The 18,106-nt window shown below is 41.5% G+C and overlaps 1 protein-coding gene across 1 annotated transcript in view; it reads right to left on the reverse strand.

Annotated features, from left to right (window-relative positions):
• The window catches only part of slit3 (slit homolog 3 (Drosophila)), a 713,397-nt gene that overhangs the window by 12,484 nt on the left and 682,807 nt on the right, over nt 1-18,106 (reverse strand). The window contains exon 34 of the mRNA XM_034181986.1: nt 5,568-5,722. Coding sequence (XP_034037877.1) covers nt 5,568-5,722 — 155 coding nt within the window. The remainder of the gene's footprint in view (nt 1-5,567; nt 5,723-18,106) is intronic.

Below are 18,106 nucleotides of genomic sequence, written 5' to 3' on the forward strand. Positions count from 1 at the left end.
GGAGAACATGCAAACTCCACACAGAAAGGCCACAGGTGGGAATCAAACCCATGACCTTCTCGCTGTGAGGCAGCAATGCTAACCACTAAGCCACCATGCTGCCCCCCAAAAAAACATACAACAATCATTAAACCTAAAGAAACCCAAAGTAAAAAAACAAAACAAAACACAGCAACAGATAATAAACACAGGTGACCAGAGATTCTATTGAGAAGATGTCTTTTAAATGAGTTTTGTTGGATATTTGTTGGATGGATTAGACGACGCTAACTTAGGCCTGCTCTGTCAGTTAACCTGCTAATTACATTTTTATTTGGTTTCCAAAATGAGTCAGTAAGGAGCCTAAAGTTTTATTGCAGCTTTATTTGAAGTGTTTTTCCCAAGTTGTACGTAAATCAGATTTTCAGAGTTCCCAGTTTCCGGTGAATACAGCATGAACTTCAGACCTTTGCGCACGTGCACTGTCTTCTTCATGTTGTTTGCAAGATCTATACTGTGTGCATGTGTCAGCTGGTCTGCCATTTTGGATAGCTAGGTACGGCAACACTACAGCACTACTTGTCTGGTGTCTTGACAATAAAGAAAAAAGTTGAGCTGGAAATGTGTGCTTTGACAAATAAGAAAGAAAGAAAACTATTGGGCCATATGCATAGTAATCATCACAAAAGAAAAATACTGAGCTTAGATCAGGTTTTTTTTCCCCTAAAATGACTCTTTTATGTCAACTATAAAAGTGAATTTTACAGAAATCTTAAAGTTTTCTCTGACTTGCTCATTCTGAATAAATACACGCATTATTAAGTATTAAATACTTAAAATGATTGTTATTTTTACTTTTAATTTAGATGTGGCATGAGGCAGAGGTGGAAGTATCTCTCCTGCACATCCAAGTGTCCACTGTTACCCTCTATCCTGCTCGCCAATGTCCGGTCACTCCGCAATAAAGTGGACGAGCTACACACCAACATCTCATGCCAGTGGGCATATAAGGACGCTAGTCTGAGCTGCGTCACGGAGACCTGGCTTGACAGCACCATCGTGGACTCACAGCTCTCCCTCAGTGGCTTTGGGACTCCCGTACGTCTGGACCGGGATACTGTGAGTAGCTAGAAGAGGCACAGAGGTGGGGTCTGTGTGTATGTCAATCAGGCATGGAGTAGGACGGCCACTGTCATAGACTCTAGATGTACAACTAATGTGGAACTGCTCGCGTTAACTTTTAGACCAAATACCTCCTCCGTGAGTTTGGTCAGCTCACACTAGTGCTTGTGTATATCCCTCCATCGGATAATGTGACGCATACATCGGAGGCCGTTGCGTCTTGCGCGTACAAACCCGAGATTGCCTCTCCTGACTCTCTTGTGTTTGCTCTTGGGGATTTTAATGGCTGCAGGCTGAATAAGATGCTCCCTACTTACCATCAATATGTGACCTGTGCCACCAGGGGCGATAAAACAATCGACCTCTGCTATGGCAATGTCAAAGACGCATACAGAGCTTATAAGAAACCACCACTCAGTACTGCAGACCACAATGTTGTCAACCTAGTCCCATTATACTGCACTAAACTACAGAGAGAGGCTGTAGTCAAGAGAAAGGTCCAGCAGTGGGACAGTGTAGTGCAGGAGACACATCAGGGCTGTTTTGACTGTACACTGTGGGAGGTGTTTACAGAGGGCAACACCTTAGAGGAGGCCACTGATATAGTAACATCATACATCTCCTTCTGTGCTGAGATGTTGGTTCCTGTAAAAACAGTTCAAGTGTTTTCGAACAAAAAGCCCTGCATAACCAAATCACTCAAAACAACTCTGAATGAAAAGAAAATAGCATTTAACTCAGGAAACAAACAGGAAGGTGAACTCATTCAAAACAGACTGAATGAAGAAACAAAGACAGCTAAAAGAGTGTATAAAGACAAGGTGGAGAGGCTTTTTAACAACCGAAAGTCCAAGGATGCTTGGCTCCCCTCCAACTCCACCTCATCTGGACTTCCTGCAGAGGTGTCTGTCCACATGGCTGAGGATCTTAACAACTTTTACTGCAGGTTTGATCAGTGTGATTACACCAAGGAGAGGGAGGAGCTCATTGCAGAGGACCTGCTGTTGCGGCCTGCTGATGTGGAGTACACGTTGAAGCAGATGAAGCCCAACAAGGCTCCTGGACTGGATTAGTCTGTTGCAGCCATCTTGCTGAAGTTTTCTGCTCATTGTTCAACCGTTCTCTGGCTGAGCACTCCATTCCATCAATCTGGAAGTCCTCCATCATGTGCCCTGTGGCGAAGAAGAGCAACACTAGCACCAACGACGACTATCAGCCTGTGGCTCTGACATCACTGGTCATGAAGAGCTTTGAAAGGCCCGTCATGGTCCAGCTGCAGGCTGATGTAGGGGTGGACTCTGACCCACAGCAGTTTGCTTACCAGCTGCGCAGAGGTGTGGATGATGCTGTGCTCACCTTGCTGCATGGTGCCATCTGGTGCCACCTGGACAAGCCCACGCCCCATGTCAGCCTGGTCTTTGTGGACTTTTCTTATTTAACACTGTGCAAACACACCTCATGGGACACAGGCTGCTCCAGATGAACGCACAACCCCCACCTCATCCTCTGGGTCCTCTACTTCCTCACAGGGAGAGATCAGACTTTCAGGGTGAATGGTCACCTCAGCACTGTTTGGACAATATCAACCGGTTCACCTCTACTTCTCTTCACTCTGTACACTAACAACTGCAGGAGCACCACCCCGGGAATATTCTACATCAAGTACTCAGATGATACAGTAATCACGGACACCTCAAACACAGTCGGACTACTGCAAACAGAACTGGACTCATTTGATTGTGCTGTAGGGATAACTGTCTAGATCTTAGTGTATCCAAGACTGAAAGTTCCACCATGGCCACCTCACCACACCTTCACTCATAGTCATCAATGAAATAATTGAAAAGGTTCATTCATATAAATATCTCAGCTCCATAATCGACCATAAATTTACATTTCAACTCAATACTGAGTATATTTTTTCAAAATGCCAACAGCGCCTCTTTTTTCTCCGTAAGCTCCAAAAACTTCAGGTTCAGCAGTCCATTCTTACCGTTTTCTGTAAATGTTTCATTGAATCCATCCTCATATTCAACATCACCGCCCGGTTTGGCTCACTTACTCTCAATCACTGCAACACTCTTAATAAAATGATCAAAATTAGTAGCAAAATCATTGGTCAGGAACAGCAGTCACTCACCACCATCTACAACACCAGAGTCCTGAGGAAAGGCAACCAGATCTCCACTGACCCCTCTCAAAACCTGCACCCTCACTATACTCTGCTCCCCTCAGGGCGCAGGTACAGGTCGCTTCCACTGAGGACAAAGAGGGCCACCTCCAGCTTCCTCCCCACCTCTATTTGCCTGTTAAATAGTGGACTGCTACACTAAACTCTAGTTGAGGACTAGTATGATTGACATTTGTTTTTAATCTATTTCATGTTTTTAATGTATTTACAACCCCTGGCAAAAATTATGGAATCACCGGCCTCAGAGGATGTTCATTCAGTTGTTTAATTTTGTAGAAAAAAAGCAGATCACAGACATGACACAAAACTAAAGTCATTTCAAATGGCTGGCTTTAAGAAACACTATAAGAAATCAAGAAAAAAAAGATTGTGGCAGTCAGTAACGGTTACTTTTTTAGACCAAGCAGAGGAAAAAAATATGGAATCACTCAATTCTGAGGAAAGAATTATGGAATCACCCTGTAAATTTTCATCCCCCAAATTAACACCTGCATCAAATCAGATCTGCTCATTGACATTGACCCTATGTGTCTTTTTGCAAGGAATGTTTTTGCAGTTTTTGCTCTATGGCAAGATGCATTATCATCTTGAAAAATGATTTCATCATCCCCAAACATCCTTTCAATTGTCCAAAATATCAACGTAAACTTGAGCATTTATTGATGATGTAATGACAGCCATCTCCCCAGTGCCTTTACCTGACATGCAGCCCCATATCATCAATGACTGTGGAAATTTACATGTTCTCTTCAGGCAGTCATCTTTATAAATCTCATTGGAAAGGCACCAAACAAAAGTTCCAGCATCATCACCATGCCCAATGCAGATTCGAGATTCATCACTGAATATGACTTTCATCCAGTCATCCACAGTCCACAATTGCTTTTCCTTAGCCCATTGTAACCTTGTTTTTTTCTGTTTAGGTGTTAATGATGCCTTTCGTTTAGCTTTTCTGTATGTAAATCCCATTTCCTTTAGGCGGTTTCTTACAGTTCGGTCACAGACGTTGACTCCAGTTTCCTCCCATTCGTTCCTCATTTGTTTTGTTGTACATTTTTCGATTTTTGAGACATATTGCTTTAAGTTTTCTGTCTTGACGCTTTGATGTCTTCCTTGGTCTACCAGTATGTTTGCCTTTAACAACCTTCCCATGTTGTTTGTATTTGGTCCAGAGTTTAGACACAGCTGACTGTGAACAACCAACATCTTTTGCAACATTGCGTGATGATTTACTCTCTTTTAAGAGTTTGATAATCCTCTCCTTTGTTTCAATTGACATCTCTCGTGTTGGAGCCATGATTCATGTCAGTCCACTTGGTGCAACAGCTCTCCAAGGTGTGTTCACTCCTTTTTAGATGCAGACTAATGAGCAGATCTGATATGATGCAGGTGTTAGTTTTGGGGATGAAAATTTACAGGGTGATTCCATAATTTTTTCCTCAGAATTGAGTGATTCCATATTTTTTTCCTCTGCTTGGTCTAAAAAAGTAACCGTTACTGACTGCCACAATCTTTTTTTCTTGATTTCTTATAGTGTTTCTTAAAGCCAGAAAGTTGCCATTTGAAATGACTTTAGTTTTGTGTCATGTCTGTGATCTGCTTTTTTTCTACAAAATTAAACAACTGAATGAACATCCTCCGAGGCCGGTGATTCCATAATTTTTGCCAGGGGTTGTATTATGGAACTCATAAACTTTGGAGTGTAATCTCTGAATGGTCATGTGCTATGTTCTATTTGTTTCTGTTCTGGCGCTTTCTCTGCAAATGAAGTTCATAACGGATAAATAAAGTTGATTTAATTTGATGTTTTTATTAGGAAAGTTGCTTTGGCAATGTACATGTATGTTTCCCGTGTTAAAAGCTTTTCAAATTCAATTAAATAGTCCACAGATTAATTTTTGCGGGGGCAGTGGCCAAGTGGTTAGTGTGCTTGGTTTCAATGCGGAAGGTTCCTGGTTCAAAGGGCATCTGGGGTAAAATTTGTGCCAATTCAACATTCAGATCCACCTCGGATCTGCTGTGGCGACCCCGAGTGAGAACAACAGAGTAGCCAAAGGGACTTACTTTTTTTTCCAGATGAATTTTTAAAGTCTTCATTTACAAAAAACACATGCCAGCCGACCGCTCCAAACATTTACATGAACTATTTACATACAGATCAGAAATAACACCAAGATGCTCACATTAATGTTCAAATGAATCAATGAAAAAACAAAATCCTTAAACTCCTCTCAGAGACGTGTGTGTGTGTGTGTCTGTGTGTGTACGACTGTACCTCCTATGTAAAGCTGTGTGTTGTGATCCACGGACAATAGCCGCGCTAGCTTGCCCAGGCTCTTGGGGGCGCCGTTGTCCACCACCAGGCTGAGTGAACGGTTCTGAATCAGCAGCTCGACTGTGTGGAAAAGGCCGTCGTTCACCGACTCCACGCTGTCAGACATACAGAAAGCACTTCAGTCTGCTTCCCATTATGATAAATTACTTGCAAATTCTGCAGCAGACAGCAGAATTAAGGAGGAATAAACATGACGGAGCAAACTGGAAATGCCAGACACAAAACAGACTCCAAACATTTCAGTCAACCACGCGTTGTTTTTTTTTTATTATTTTTGGTTTTGTTGTGTTTGCAAATGGACCAAAGTAAATGAAAACAAAATTACAGAGATCTGGTTTGAAATGTTATTCTCAGACGTTAAACAGGCTGATTGTGTTCTCACTGGACAGTGACGTGGTTAATATGCAGGTCAAGACCCGGAGTGGGCCACAGGTCAGTCTGTGGTGGGTCCTGAGCCCCAGGACAAGAATTAAATTATACAATTTAACAATCAGAACAGTTTAAACCATTTGACTCAAGAAAGAAACATTGATTTTTGGAGAAACATATATTTCCAGAGCCTGCCTTGACCTAGGGTCGTGACCTTTTCAACCTTGTCTGACCCTGAGGAGAATATATGCGTGTGAGATGTGCCACTAAGTGGTTTATACTGGAGGGGAGACAGACAGCTATAGAGACAGTGGTTTGGCACATGATGGGGAGAGAGAGAGAGAGAGAGAGAGAGAGAGAGAGAGAGAGAGAGAGAGAGAGAGAGAGAGAGAGAGAGAGAGAGAGAGAGAGAGAGGTGGTAAAGCCGAGTGTGTGTCCCTTCACCAAAGTTTTTTTTTCCAATCCCAAACCCGAAGAAAACAAGCAGAACATCAAACAAATGAAAAAAGGACAAGTGAAGCCACTCTGTTCTGTTGGTGGTCTTCTCCAAACCCCCTACAGCTCAAAATCAACACAATACCTCCCTTTGTCTGCAGAGCCTCATTGGCTGAGGAGCCTCAAATTGAATTTGAGTGGCAGCTGTTTATACAGTGTTCAGATTACAGCAATGTTACATTAACGTCCAATGGGCCGAGGCGTCGAACGCTGGAGGCGGGCCAATGTGAGTGTGTTCTTAAAGTAAAGTCTGACCATGGAAAAGGGGAAAAATGAAGAGGAGGAGGAAGAAGGATTAAAAGGAAGAAACTAGAAGTCACTCAGAGAGTGTGTTCCTCCGCCAAAGCGACACATCTCCCAACCGCCAAAATACTCACTTTAACTTGAGTTTAGCATCAAGTCTCGTTTCCTATAAGAAATTATCTACATGCGCCTAAAATTTCATTAACATCCATTCATATATATTTTTTTGATTTCAGTGTTGCTATATATTGACCATTTTCTGGATCCCGGATCTAGAATATGTTCTGGCTCAAGAACATTATTCATCCACTCAGAAAACATTATCGAAGTTCATTATTAATACATTTTCAAATTAAATGTTCCTAAATGCTTATAATTTCTTCTGGATTCTGGACCTAAAAATATGTTCAGGACCAAATTCAAAATAAAATCCCCATTTTCTATGACATTATCCACTTGCTCACCAAATTTCTTCAACATTCACCCACAGTTTTTTGAGTTAAATGCTGCCATGTGCCAAACATTCTTCTGGATCTCAGTTCCAGAATATAGTCTGGATCATTTCCAAAATAGAATCAGTTATTTGTCAGAACATTATTTATCTGCTTAGCAGAGTTCACTCAAATTTTTCAGTACTTTTTGAGTTATCCTGCAAAAAGACAAACAAATGCCAGTGAAAACAAAGAAAATCTTGATGATCTATACAGCAAATTATAGGATGCAGAAAACAGAGGAAGAATAAGCGGAATGCAAAAGGGAAAACGTTGAGGAATCATGTATTTCTTAAGAATACTGCAGGTCTAGGCTTAGAGTATGTAAACATACTTAAATGTACTAATACTTCCAGGATTCTGCAGTAAATAAGAATTACAGCAGTTGCAAGAATGAATTAAAAGGAACAACAAAGAATAAACTTTGCCACCTGACAGAAGGGTGGCACTCATGGTCATCCCTGTGTGTTTGACTGCGTGTGTCAAAAAAATAATCAGTGAACTTTTAACAAAAATCTCTGTCAAGATGTGTGAAGCGGATTATATGGTGATGGGTGTGACCAGAAATTGGGTCGGTCTAAAGGAGCATCAGCACCATCAGTAACAGCGGACAGTACTTTTAGTATTGACATTAATTTTAGATTTCCATATCACGGTATGACCTACTGTATATACGAGGGCTGTCCATAAAGTATAGGTCCTTTTTATTTTTTTCAAAAACTATATGGATTTCATTCATATGTTTTTACGTCAGACATGCTTGAACCCTCGTGCGCATGCATGAGTTTTTCCACGCCTGTCGGTGACGTCATTCGCGGTTCGAAAAATTAAGCTGGTTTTCAGTGAAAATTTTAACGGCTGATGAGAGATTTTGAGGTGATACTGTCGCTTTAAGGACTTCCCACGGTGCGAGATGTCGCGCAGCGCTCCCAGGCGCCGTCATCAGCCTGTTTCAAGCTGAAAACCTCCACATTTCAGGCTGTATTGATCCAGGACGTCATGAGAGAACAGAGAAGTTTCAGAAGAAGTCGGTTTCAGCATTTTATCCGGATATTCCACTGTTAAAGGAGATTTTTTTTAATGAAAGACGTGCAGACGGGTCCGCGCGTCGGGACGCAGCCGGCGCAGTGCGGCGGCACAGGAAAAACACCTCCGTGTTGATAACCATTTGTAAAATCCAGGCGGCTTTTGATGGCTTTCAGTGGAGTGAGTATATGAGAAATTGTTTAACAGCTGGACATGTTCCAACTTGTCCTTAAGGCTTCCAACGGAGGTGTTTTTCCTGTGGCGGAGCGTCGCGGCGGCTGCGAGCCGACGCTGCAATCCGCCCGCACGTCTTTCATTAAAAAAATCTCCTTTAACAGTGGAATATCCGGATAAAATGCTGAAACCGACTTCTTCTGAAACTTCTCTGTTCTCTCACGACGTCCTGGATCAATACAGCCTGAAATGTGGAGGTTTTCAGCTTGAAACAGGCTGATGATGGTGCCTGAGAGCGCTGCGCGACGTCTCGCACTGTGGGAAGTCCTTAAAGCGACAGTATCACCTCAAAATCTCTTATCAGCCGTTAAAATTTTCACTGAAAACCAGCTTAATTTTTCGAACCGTGTCCATTTCGATGTGTCTCACAGGTTTAGAAAAAATTTTGATCAAACAAAGCGCCAGTCTCTCAGCAACTTCTCAGACAAAGGAATTCCGACGAGGGGCTGGACGACTCCTCCCACAAGGAGTGCTCACAGGCGAATGACGTCACCAACAGGCGTGGAAAAACTCACGCATGCGCACGAGGGTTCAAGCATGTCTGACGTTAAAACATATGAATGAAATCCATATAGTTTTTGAAAAAAATTAAAAGGACCTATACTTTATGGACAGACCTCGTATTTGTTGTTTATACCTCTTGTGAAAACTGCATGACGTGTTGTGAGGATAACAGCCACCTGGCAAAGAAATGGTCACCAAACACCCGCTGCAACCAGGTGAAACATGGGCATCCCCTTGCCAATCTCCAATGGCTGGCAGCCTCAAGACTGATGAACTATGAGCTGGATCATGCCCAGAAAAATATGCCACATGGCCAAAATGTCACAACTGGCATTCCCTCACAGCGCAGGAGATACCTCTCATCTGAGTCTCCTGAAGTAACCACTTATTTGATACAATGAAAAACAACTCGTACCAAAGACCTCCACTTGTTGCCTTACGTCACTGGTTACCATCCAAGTGTCACAACCATACAGTAAGACCAGTATCCTATAGAGGAGGACCATTGTTTTCCTGGAAAGATATTGACATTGTCAAACACCTCATGATTCCATGATCTCATCACCTGGTCTCAAAGACAGAGGACTCAGAGACATGAAGGTTATTGCTGAGATAGGTGATTCTCCCTGCAGCATTGACACTTACAGACACATACACACTTTTCTAATTTTAGAGATATTGCGTAAATGCAAAAAAGCAGTCCTACATATTTGTTTAATATGCGCTTTGAATGACATATCCTGATCAAAAATGACTCCAAGATTTCTCACAGTATTACTAGAGGTCAGGGTAATGCCATCCAGAGTAAGGATCTGGTTAGACACCATGTTTCTAAGATTTGTGGGGCCAAGTACAATAACTTCAGTTTTATCTGAGTTTAAAAGCAGGAAATTAGAGGTCATCCATGTCTTTATGTCTGTAAGACAATCCTGCAGTTTAGCTAATTGGTGTGTGTCCTCTGGCTTCATGGATAGATAAAGCTGGGTATCATCTGTGTAACAATGAAAATTTAAGCAATACCGTCTAATAATACTGCCTAAGGGAAGCATGTATAAAGTGAATAAAATTGGTCCTAGCACAGAACCTTGTGGAACTCCATAATTAACTTTAGTCTGTGAAGAGAAGAAGATTCCTCATTTACATGAACAAATTGTAATCTATTAGACAAATATGATTCAAACCACTGCAGCGCAGTGCCTTTAATACCTATGGCATGCTCTAATCTCTGTAATAAAATTTATGGTCAACAGTATCAAAAGCAGCACTGAGGTCTAACAGAACAAGCACAGAGATGAGTCCACTGTCCGAGGCCATAAGAAGATCATTTGTAACCTTCACTAATGCTGTTTCTGTACTATGATGAATTCTAAAACCTGACTGAAACTCTTCAAATAGACCATTCCTCTGCAGATGATCAGTTAGCTGTTTTACAACTACCCTTTCAAGAATTTTTGAGAGAAAAGGAAGGTTGGAGATTGGCCTATAATTAGCTAAGATAGCTGGGTCAAGTGATGGCTTTTTAAGTAATGGTTTAATTACTGCCACCTTAAAAGCCTGTGGTACATAGTCAACTAACAAAGATAGATTGATCATATTTAAGATCGAAGCATTACATAATGGTAGGGCTTCCTTGAGCAGCCTGGTAGGAATGGGGTCTAATAAACATGTTGATGGTTTGGATGAAGTAACTAATGAAAATAACTCAGACAGAACAATCGGAGAGAAAGAGTCTAACCAAATACCGGCATCACTGAAAGCAGCCAAAGATAACGATACGTCTTTGGGATGGTTATGAGTAATTTTTTCTCTAATAGTTAAAATTTTGTTAGCAAAGAAAGTCATGAAGTCATTACTAGTTAAAGTTAATGGAATACTCAGCTCAATAGAGCTCTGACTCTTTGTCAGCCTGGCTACAGTGCTGAAAAGAAACCTGGGGTTGTTCTTATTTTCTTCAATTAGTGATGAGTAGAAAGATGTCCTAGCTTTACGGAGGGCTTTTTTTTTATAGAGCAACAGACTCTTTTTCCAGGCTAAGTGAAGATCTTCTAAATTAGTGAGACGCCATTTCCTCTCCAACTTACGGGTTATCTGCTTTAAGCTACGAGTTTGTGAGTTATACCACGGAGTCAGGCACTTCTGATTTAAAGCTCTCTTTTTCAGAGGAGCTACAGCATCCAAAGTTGTCTTCAATGAGGATGTAAAACTATTGACGAGATACTCTATCTCACTTACAGAGTTTAGGTAGCTACTCTGCACTGTGTTGGTATATGGCATTAGAGAACATAAAGAAGGAATCATATCCTTAAACCTAGTTACAGCGCTTTCTGAAAGACTTCTAGTGTAATGAAACTTATTCCCCACTGCTGGGTAGTCCATCAGAGTAAATGTAAATGTTATTAAGAAATGATCAGACAGAAGGGAGTTTTCAGGGAATACTGTTAAGTCTTCTATTTCCATACCATAAGTCAGAACAAGATCTAAGATATGATTAAAGTGGTGGGTGGACTCATTTACATTTTGAGCAAAGCCAATAGAGTCTAATAATAGATTAAATGCAGTGCTGAGGCTGTCATTCTCAGCATCTGTGTGGATGTTAAAATCGCCCACTATAATTATCTTATCTGAGCTAAGCACTAAGTCAGACAATAGGTCTGAAAATTCACAGAGAAACTCACAGTAACGACCAGGTGGACGATAGATAATAACAAATAAAACTGTTTTTTGGGACTTCCAATTTGGATGGACAAGACTAAGAGTCAAGCTTTCAAATGAATTAAAGCTCTGTCTGGGTTTTTGATTAATTAATAAGCTGGAATGGAAGATTGCTGCTAATCCTCCGCCCCGGCACGTGCTACGAGCATTCTGACAGTTAGTGTGACTCGGGGTGTTGACTCATTTAAACTAACATATTCATCCTGCTGTAACCAGGTTTCTGTAAGGCAGAATAAATCAATATGTTGATCAATTATTATATCATTTACCAACAGGGACTTAGAAGAGAGAGACCTAATGTTTAATAGACCACATTTAACTGTTTTAGTCTGTGGTGCAGTTGAAGGTGCTATATTATTTTTTCTTTTTGAATTTTTATGCTTAAATAGATTTTTGCTGGTTATTGGTGGTCTGGGAGCAGACACCGTCTCTACGGGGATGGGGTAATGAGGGGATGGCAGGGGGAGAGAAGCTGCAGAGAGGTGTGTAAGACTACAACTCTGCTTCCTGGTCCCAACCCTGGATAGTCACGGTTTGGAGGATTTAAGAAAATTGGACAGATTTCTAGAAATGAGAGCTGCTCCATCCAAAGTGGGATGGATGTCGTCTCTCCTAACAAGACCAGGTTTTCCCCAGAAGCTTTGCCAATTATCTATGAAGCCCACCTCATTGTTTGGACACCACTCAGACAGCCAGCAATTCAAGGAGAACATGCGGCTAAACATGTCACTCCCGGTCCGATTGGGGAGGGGCCCAGAGAAAACTACAGAGTCCGACATTGTTTTTGCAAAGTTACACACCGATTTAATGTTAATTTTAGTGACCTCCGATTGGCGTAACCGGGTGTCATTACTGCCGACGTGAATTACAATCTTACCAAATTTACGCTTAGCCTTAGCCAGCAGTTTCAAATTTCCTTCAATGTCACCTGCTCTGGCCCCCGGAAGACAATTGACTATGGTTGCTGGTGTCGCTAACTTCACATTTCTCAAAACAGAGTCGGCAATAACCACAGTTTGATCCTCGGCGGGTGTGTCGTCGAGTGGGGAAAAACGGTTAGAAATGTGAACGGGTTGGCGGTGTACACGGGGCTTCTGTTTAGAACTACGCTTCCTCCTCACAGTCACCCAGTCGGCCTGCTTTCCCGGCTGCTCGGGATCTGCCAGAGGGGAACTAACGGCGGCTAAGCTACCTTGGTCCGCACCGACTACAGGGGCCTGACTAGCTGTAGAATTTTCCACGGTGCGGAGCCGAGTCTCCAATTCGCCCAGCCTGGCCTCCAAAGCTATGAATAAGCTACACTTATTACAAGTACCGTTACTGCTAAAGGAGGCCGAGGAATAACTAAACATTTCACACCCAGAGCAGAAAAGTGCGGGAGAGACAGGAGAAGCCGCCATGCTAAATCGGCTAAGAGCTAGTAGCTGCGCTAAGCTAGCGGATTCCTAAAAACACGCAAAGTGAATAATGTGTAAATAATTTAGAGGTGATTCAGCAGAAGGAGTGCTTTAGTTAAGGCACGTGAAGATTACACTGGGAAACAAATCGTAATCTAGATAACTAGATCAATCTAACTGTGCACATTAAACAGCTAACAGATACAGAAAAACACCGCTGTGCTCCGGAACAGGAAGTGATACAATACCGCAGTGAGAGCCAACCACCAGTAGAGGCAAGCAAGAGCAAAATGAAATGATGATCCTGTCATCAGTGATACACTGTTTTAATTTTTGAAGGGGGATTTTATTTATTGTGGGCATTTTCATGCTGAATGGGAAAATTAGGACAGATGTTTTGTTTGTGTGTGTGTGTGTGTGTGTTTTACAGTGTTTCCCTTGGATTTTGCCTTGGATTTTCAGTTTTCCAGATATAAAATAACTTTTTTCAGGAAACAAAGTACTTGTCAACTGGCACATGGATGGTGTCAAAAATTGTGTATGTGTTGGAGATACACACACACAAAAAACAAAACTTGAAAAGTGACCAAAAACTACACCATGAGCCACATGGCGATACCCTTTATTTTAACCCATCGGTGAAGCAAGGGTAGATGTTTGCTCAGTTTCCGCTGGCATATGTTGATTGGGCAATATGCTCGTTGTATATGTGATTATCAGAGAGCTCTTAGGACAACAGGGACTTTACGCCACTTGCGCAATGAACAGTCGCAAGCAAATATCCTGTTTCCCTGTACATCAATCAGCTGGTGGTTTCTAAAATAAGAGGTCCTGCTTTGCTTTAGACCAACACACACACATACATGGTTTTCATTAGATGTCACGTAATTTAATAACTGTCCCACACAGTCCTGCTGCAGCCGAAAGAAATGATCGTCTGTTCGCCTGAAACATTAACTCTGTGAATTCCGTCTTTCCTTTTGCTTTTTCTCACCCAACCACTGGACTTGTCTTCTGTTTTGTCCTTTTATTCTGTTTGTCTCTCCTGTAACCTGTCAGCTGCCTTTTAAGTTTTTTTTTTTGTGTGTAAAATTTGATCCTTTCTTGGGGCTTAAATATCTTCCACGTGTCGGGAAATCAGTTTAAACAGCTGACTACCTTCTCAAATGTCTTTTATTGCACCGATTTGTCATTCACACAGTTACCGTTATACTTCCAGAGCGTTGATGCGCCAAAACTGCTGTTTTGTCAAACCTCCACTGGGTGGCAATAAATGACCAAAGGTCAGGGATTCCCATTCTGTGGCAAAGGCCAGTCCTACAGGCAAGAGTGTGTGTGTGTGTGTTTGATGTTTGCCATTATCAGATGTCAGTGGACATTTTCCAGAACTTGCCTGAGAGTGTGCATGCACATGTGCATATGCAATTTTCATATTACATAGAAAAAAAAAACCAACAAGGTACATGATAGCATCATACATTTAAAGTGTATATATACTGTGAATTTATACTTTTTGGAGAATATACTGTCTACATGTGTGTGTGCATAAGTTTGAATGTTGTTGAATCGGTTTGGCACTGTGCATTACAAAACAAAACAGCTGATTATGGAATTCTACAAACACAAAGGCTGCAGATTTCAGCAGCTTCTCTGTTACTTGTATTGTTTGTCCAAGCCCACAAGGAAAGTCAGTTTCCAGAATGAAAAGCACCCTGCATATACTTCCTAATACCAAAATCTGCCTCCCATAAATGAGTCAAACACAAAACCCAAAAGTAATTACAAGTTGTTCAGTTTATGTGAAAGTGCAGAAAAAAAATTTGAATTAGAAACAACCACGCAGATCCACTTACACTGTTAAATCAAATTACTCGGGTATCTTAAACCACATTTACAGCGAGAGTGCGTGCACGTATGGATGCAAACTGTGTGTATCGCTGCATGTTTGTGCACAGATGTTTGTTTATGAGTCAGTTTCCATGTTTGTGTTTCCGGACATTTGCATGTGTCTCTACATGTGCTTCCATGCATGCGTACGTGTGTGTCTGTTTAGAAGCCCAGTCTGATTAAAATGATGTTCACCAGACAGCCATCCTAGACCCATATTGCCGTGGTAACCTCAATTAGTCATCGCTAAAACGGCAGCTGCTGAATGGCGAGACCCTCTGCTGTTTTCTTTACTTTTTTTTCTGCATTAATTAAGCCCAGGCAGCCAGTTTATCTGAAAATTGTACTTTACAAGAATTAATTAAGTGCAGTTTGATGTTCGATGTTTATTTTATCTTTATTGTTATTATTTTTTAATCAGGTTTCATTTTCATTTTCAACACATGAGGCCATATTTTAACAAAGAAAACTAAACCCAACAAACAAAGAAATAAAATGGTGATGGTCTAGTGGTTAAGGTGTTGGGCTTGAGACCAGAAGATCCTGGTTTCAAATCCCCGCCTGACTGGAAAATCACTAAGGGCCTTTGGGCAAGGTCTTTAATCCCCTATTGCTCCCGGTGTGTAGTGAGCGCCTTGTATGGTAGCACCCTGACATCGGGGTGAATTTGAGGCATTATTGTAAAGCGCTTTGAGCGTCTGATGCAAATGGAAAAGCGCTATATAAATGCAGTCTATTTATCCATCACCCTTTATCTGTCTCGATCATCGAGTACGCTGTGCTGTACTCTTTGCTCTGCCTCTCACAGATGAGTAACAGTAAATGTGCTTAGTGCGGCATTTAGTAAAGGGCAGCACATGAATACACAACAAACACAAGAGCAGCACATGTATAGACAACAGACACACACATGTTCATTTAACACCATATAAACACATTCATCTGTTGCTAATGAGGGTGCATGACTTATAGCCCTGCAAGCTCACATCCTATTACTCTCTTTTCCATATATAGCTCAGAAGCACCACCATGTCTATGTATCTTTTGGAAGTTTCTCTAATTTTTTTCCCTTCTCGTTTTCCCCTGGTGAGAATACTCTTTTCCTCTGTAGTCATCTATCTTCTTTCACTCCTTCCTGTTGGTGCTCCACACCCACACACACACATATATATATATATATATATATATATATATATATATATATATATATATATATATATATATATATATATATATATATATACAAGGTCTTTGAGAAAACTATCCGACTTTTTTATTTTTTTCAAAAACTATATGATTTGAATCATGTGCGCTTGCATCAGACAAGCTTGAACCTTCGTGCGCATGTGTGAGTTTTTTCACGCCTGTCGGTTGCGTCATTCGTTTGTGGGCAGGCTTTGAGTGAGCAAACAGAATTTTCACCGAAATCCATCTGAATCTTTCGAATGGTTTCCAACTGGCTGTCTCTAACAGTTTCTGAAAAACATTTCATGGAGCAAAGCGGCAGTCTCTCAGCCATTTCCCTGACAATAAAAATCTGACAAGGGGGGTGGACCAGTGCTCACTCAAAGCCTGCCCACAGGTGAATGACGCAACCGACAGGCGTGAGAAAACTCACGCATGCGCACGAAGGTTCAAGCTTGTGTGATGCAAGCGCACATGATTCAAATCCATATAGTTTTTGAAAAAAATTAAAAGGTTGGATACTTTTCTAACAGACCTCGTGTATATATATATATATATATATATATATATATATATATATATATATATATATATATATATATATATACAGTTTTGTGCTCTGTACTCTGTAAATGTTAGTCTGAAACATCAACTTCATCAATGTTTTATGACAGGTCAACGTGTGAAGAGATATAGTGTTGGAAATATTTAACTAGCTCCAGTTAGACTAAACAATGTGCCTCGTGGTTGTTAACTGTAGTAATATCAATAGAGTTTAGAGTAAAATATAGCCTAAATAAGACATTTTTATAACATTCTTACATAGAATGTTATTAACTGGTTAAGGTGGAATCCAAAACCAGAATAAAATACTGAATCTGCATGGAACAATCCAAATGGGTGGGGGGGGGGGGGGGTCTGGTTTGAAGACCTATTATACAGAACAAAACAACATAGATGTTGCTGACCACAAAACACAAAAGTTATTTTGGACTGTAGACAGTGTATCTAAATGCTTTTGTCAGTATCTCTGCATCAGGTTTATTAGCCTCCTTTCCTTCCATCCCCCCCCCCACCGTAATATCCTTTCGATGACAGGCAAAAACCTCAGACACAATCCAATCAGCATCTGAAGTGACTCACTAATTCACCCTTTTATCAGCGTTAGTTTTGTGTTTGTGTGCCTTGACTCTGACCGCGGCTGCTACATTCCAGCTTTTCTTCAAAAACTGGCTTGAGCAAAAAAAAAAAAAGGCCTTCCTGACTCTCCGGTTTCTACGAAAAGATAACCAACCCCGGGGACTGCTCAGAAACAACCCAGGGACTGGCACGGGTCCCTGGCCTTCAGTCACAGAACCGCAGCAACTACATGAATAGTGCCACGTTTGGCCTCTGCCAGACAGTCTGAGCTCAGATTGTGTTGATTAAATAGTTACGCCATTCTGGACTATATCAGCTGCATGGTGGCAGGACGTTCTGCAGTTCCTGCCTCGCCATGCGGTCTGAGTCAGTTTACAATATATTTCCAAATTAGGGCAGATAACATAGGCCGCTTGCTATGCTCAGACTCATGCAATCAAAAGGTGGCACATACGGAGGGAACCCCTAGGAGCTTGTGGTAAAACGAGCCCTGAGCCTCATCTCCTTTCAGACTGGATGATGCTAAACATAACATGGAGACGGTGTTTACTTAGTGCTTAGCATTGTGCTCACACATGATTGGACCCTGTGGACCACAGACTCTCCCTTACCCCCTCATGCATTTATTTTACTCTTTCCTTACTCCTTTGTTTTCATACTTTGCACATCTTTCTCATTGCTTATGGGTATTCTTTAGCCCGCTCCGTCTTCTCTTCTGCACTTCCTCCACTTGTCTGTCTGTGCGTCTGTCGCTCTCTCAGGCGTGGCCCATGTCAGCCTAATGAGACCAGACAAC

Source organism: Thalassophryne amazonica, chromosome 11 (assembly GCF_902500255.1).
Source record: "Thalassophryne amazonica chromosome 11, fThaAma1.1, whole genome shotgun sequence".
In the NCBI taxonomy this organism is placed as follows: domain Eukaryota; kingdom Metazoa; phylum Chordata; class Actinopteri; order Batrachoidiformes; family Batrachoididae; genus Thalassophryne; species Thalassophryne amazonica.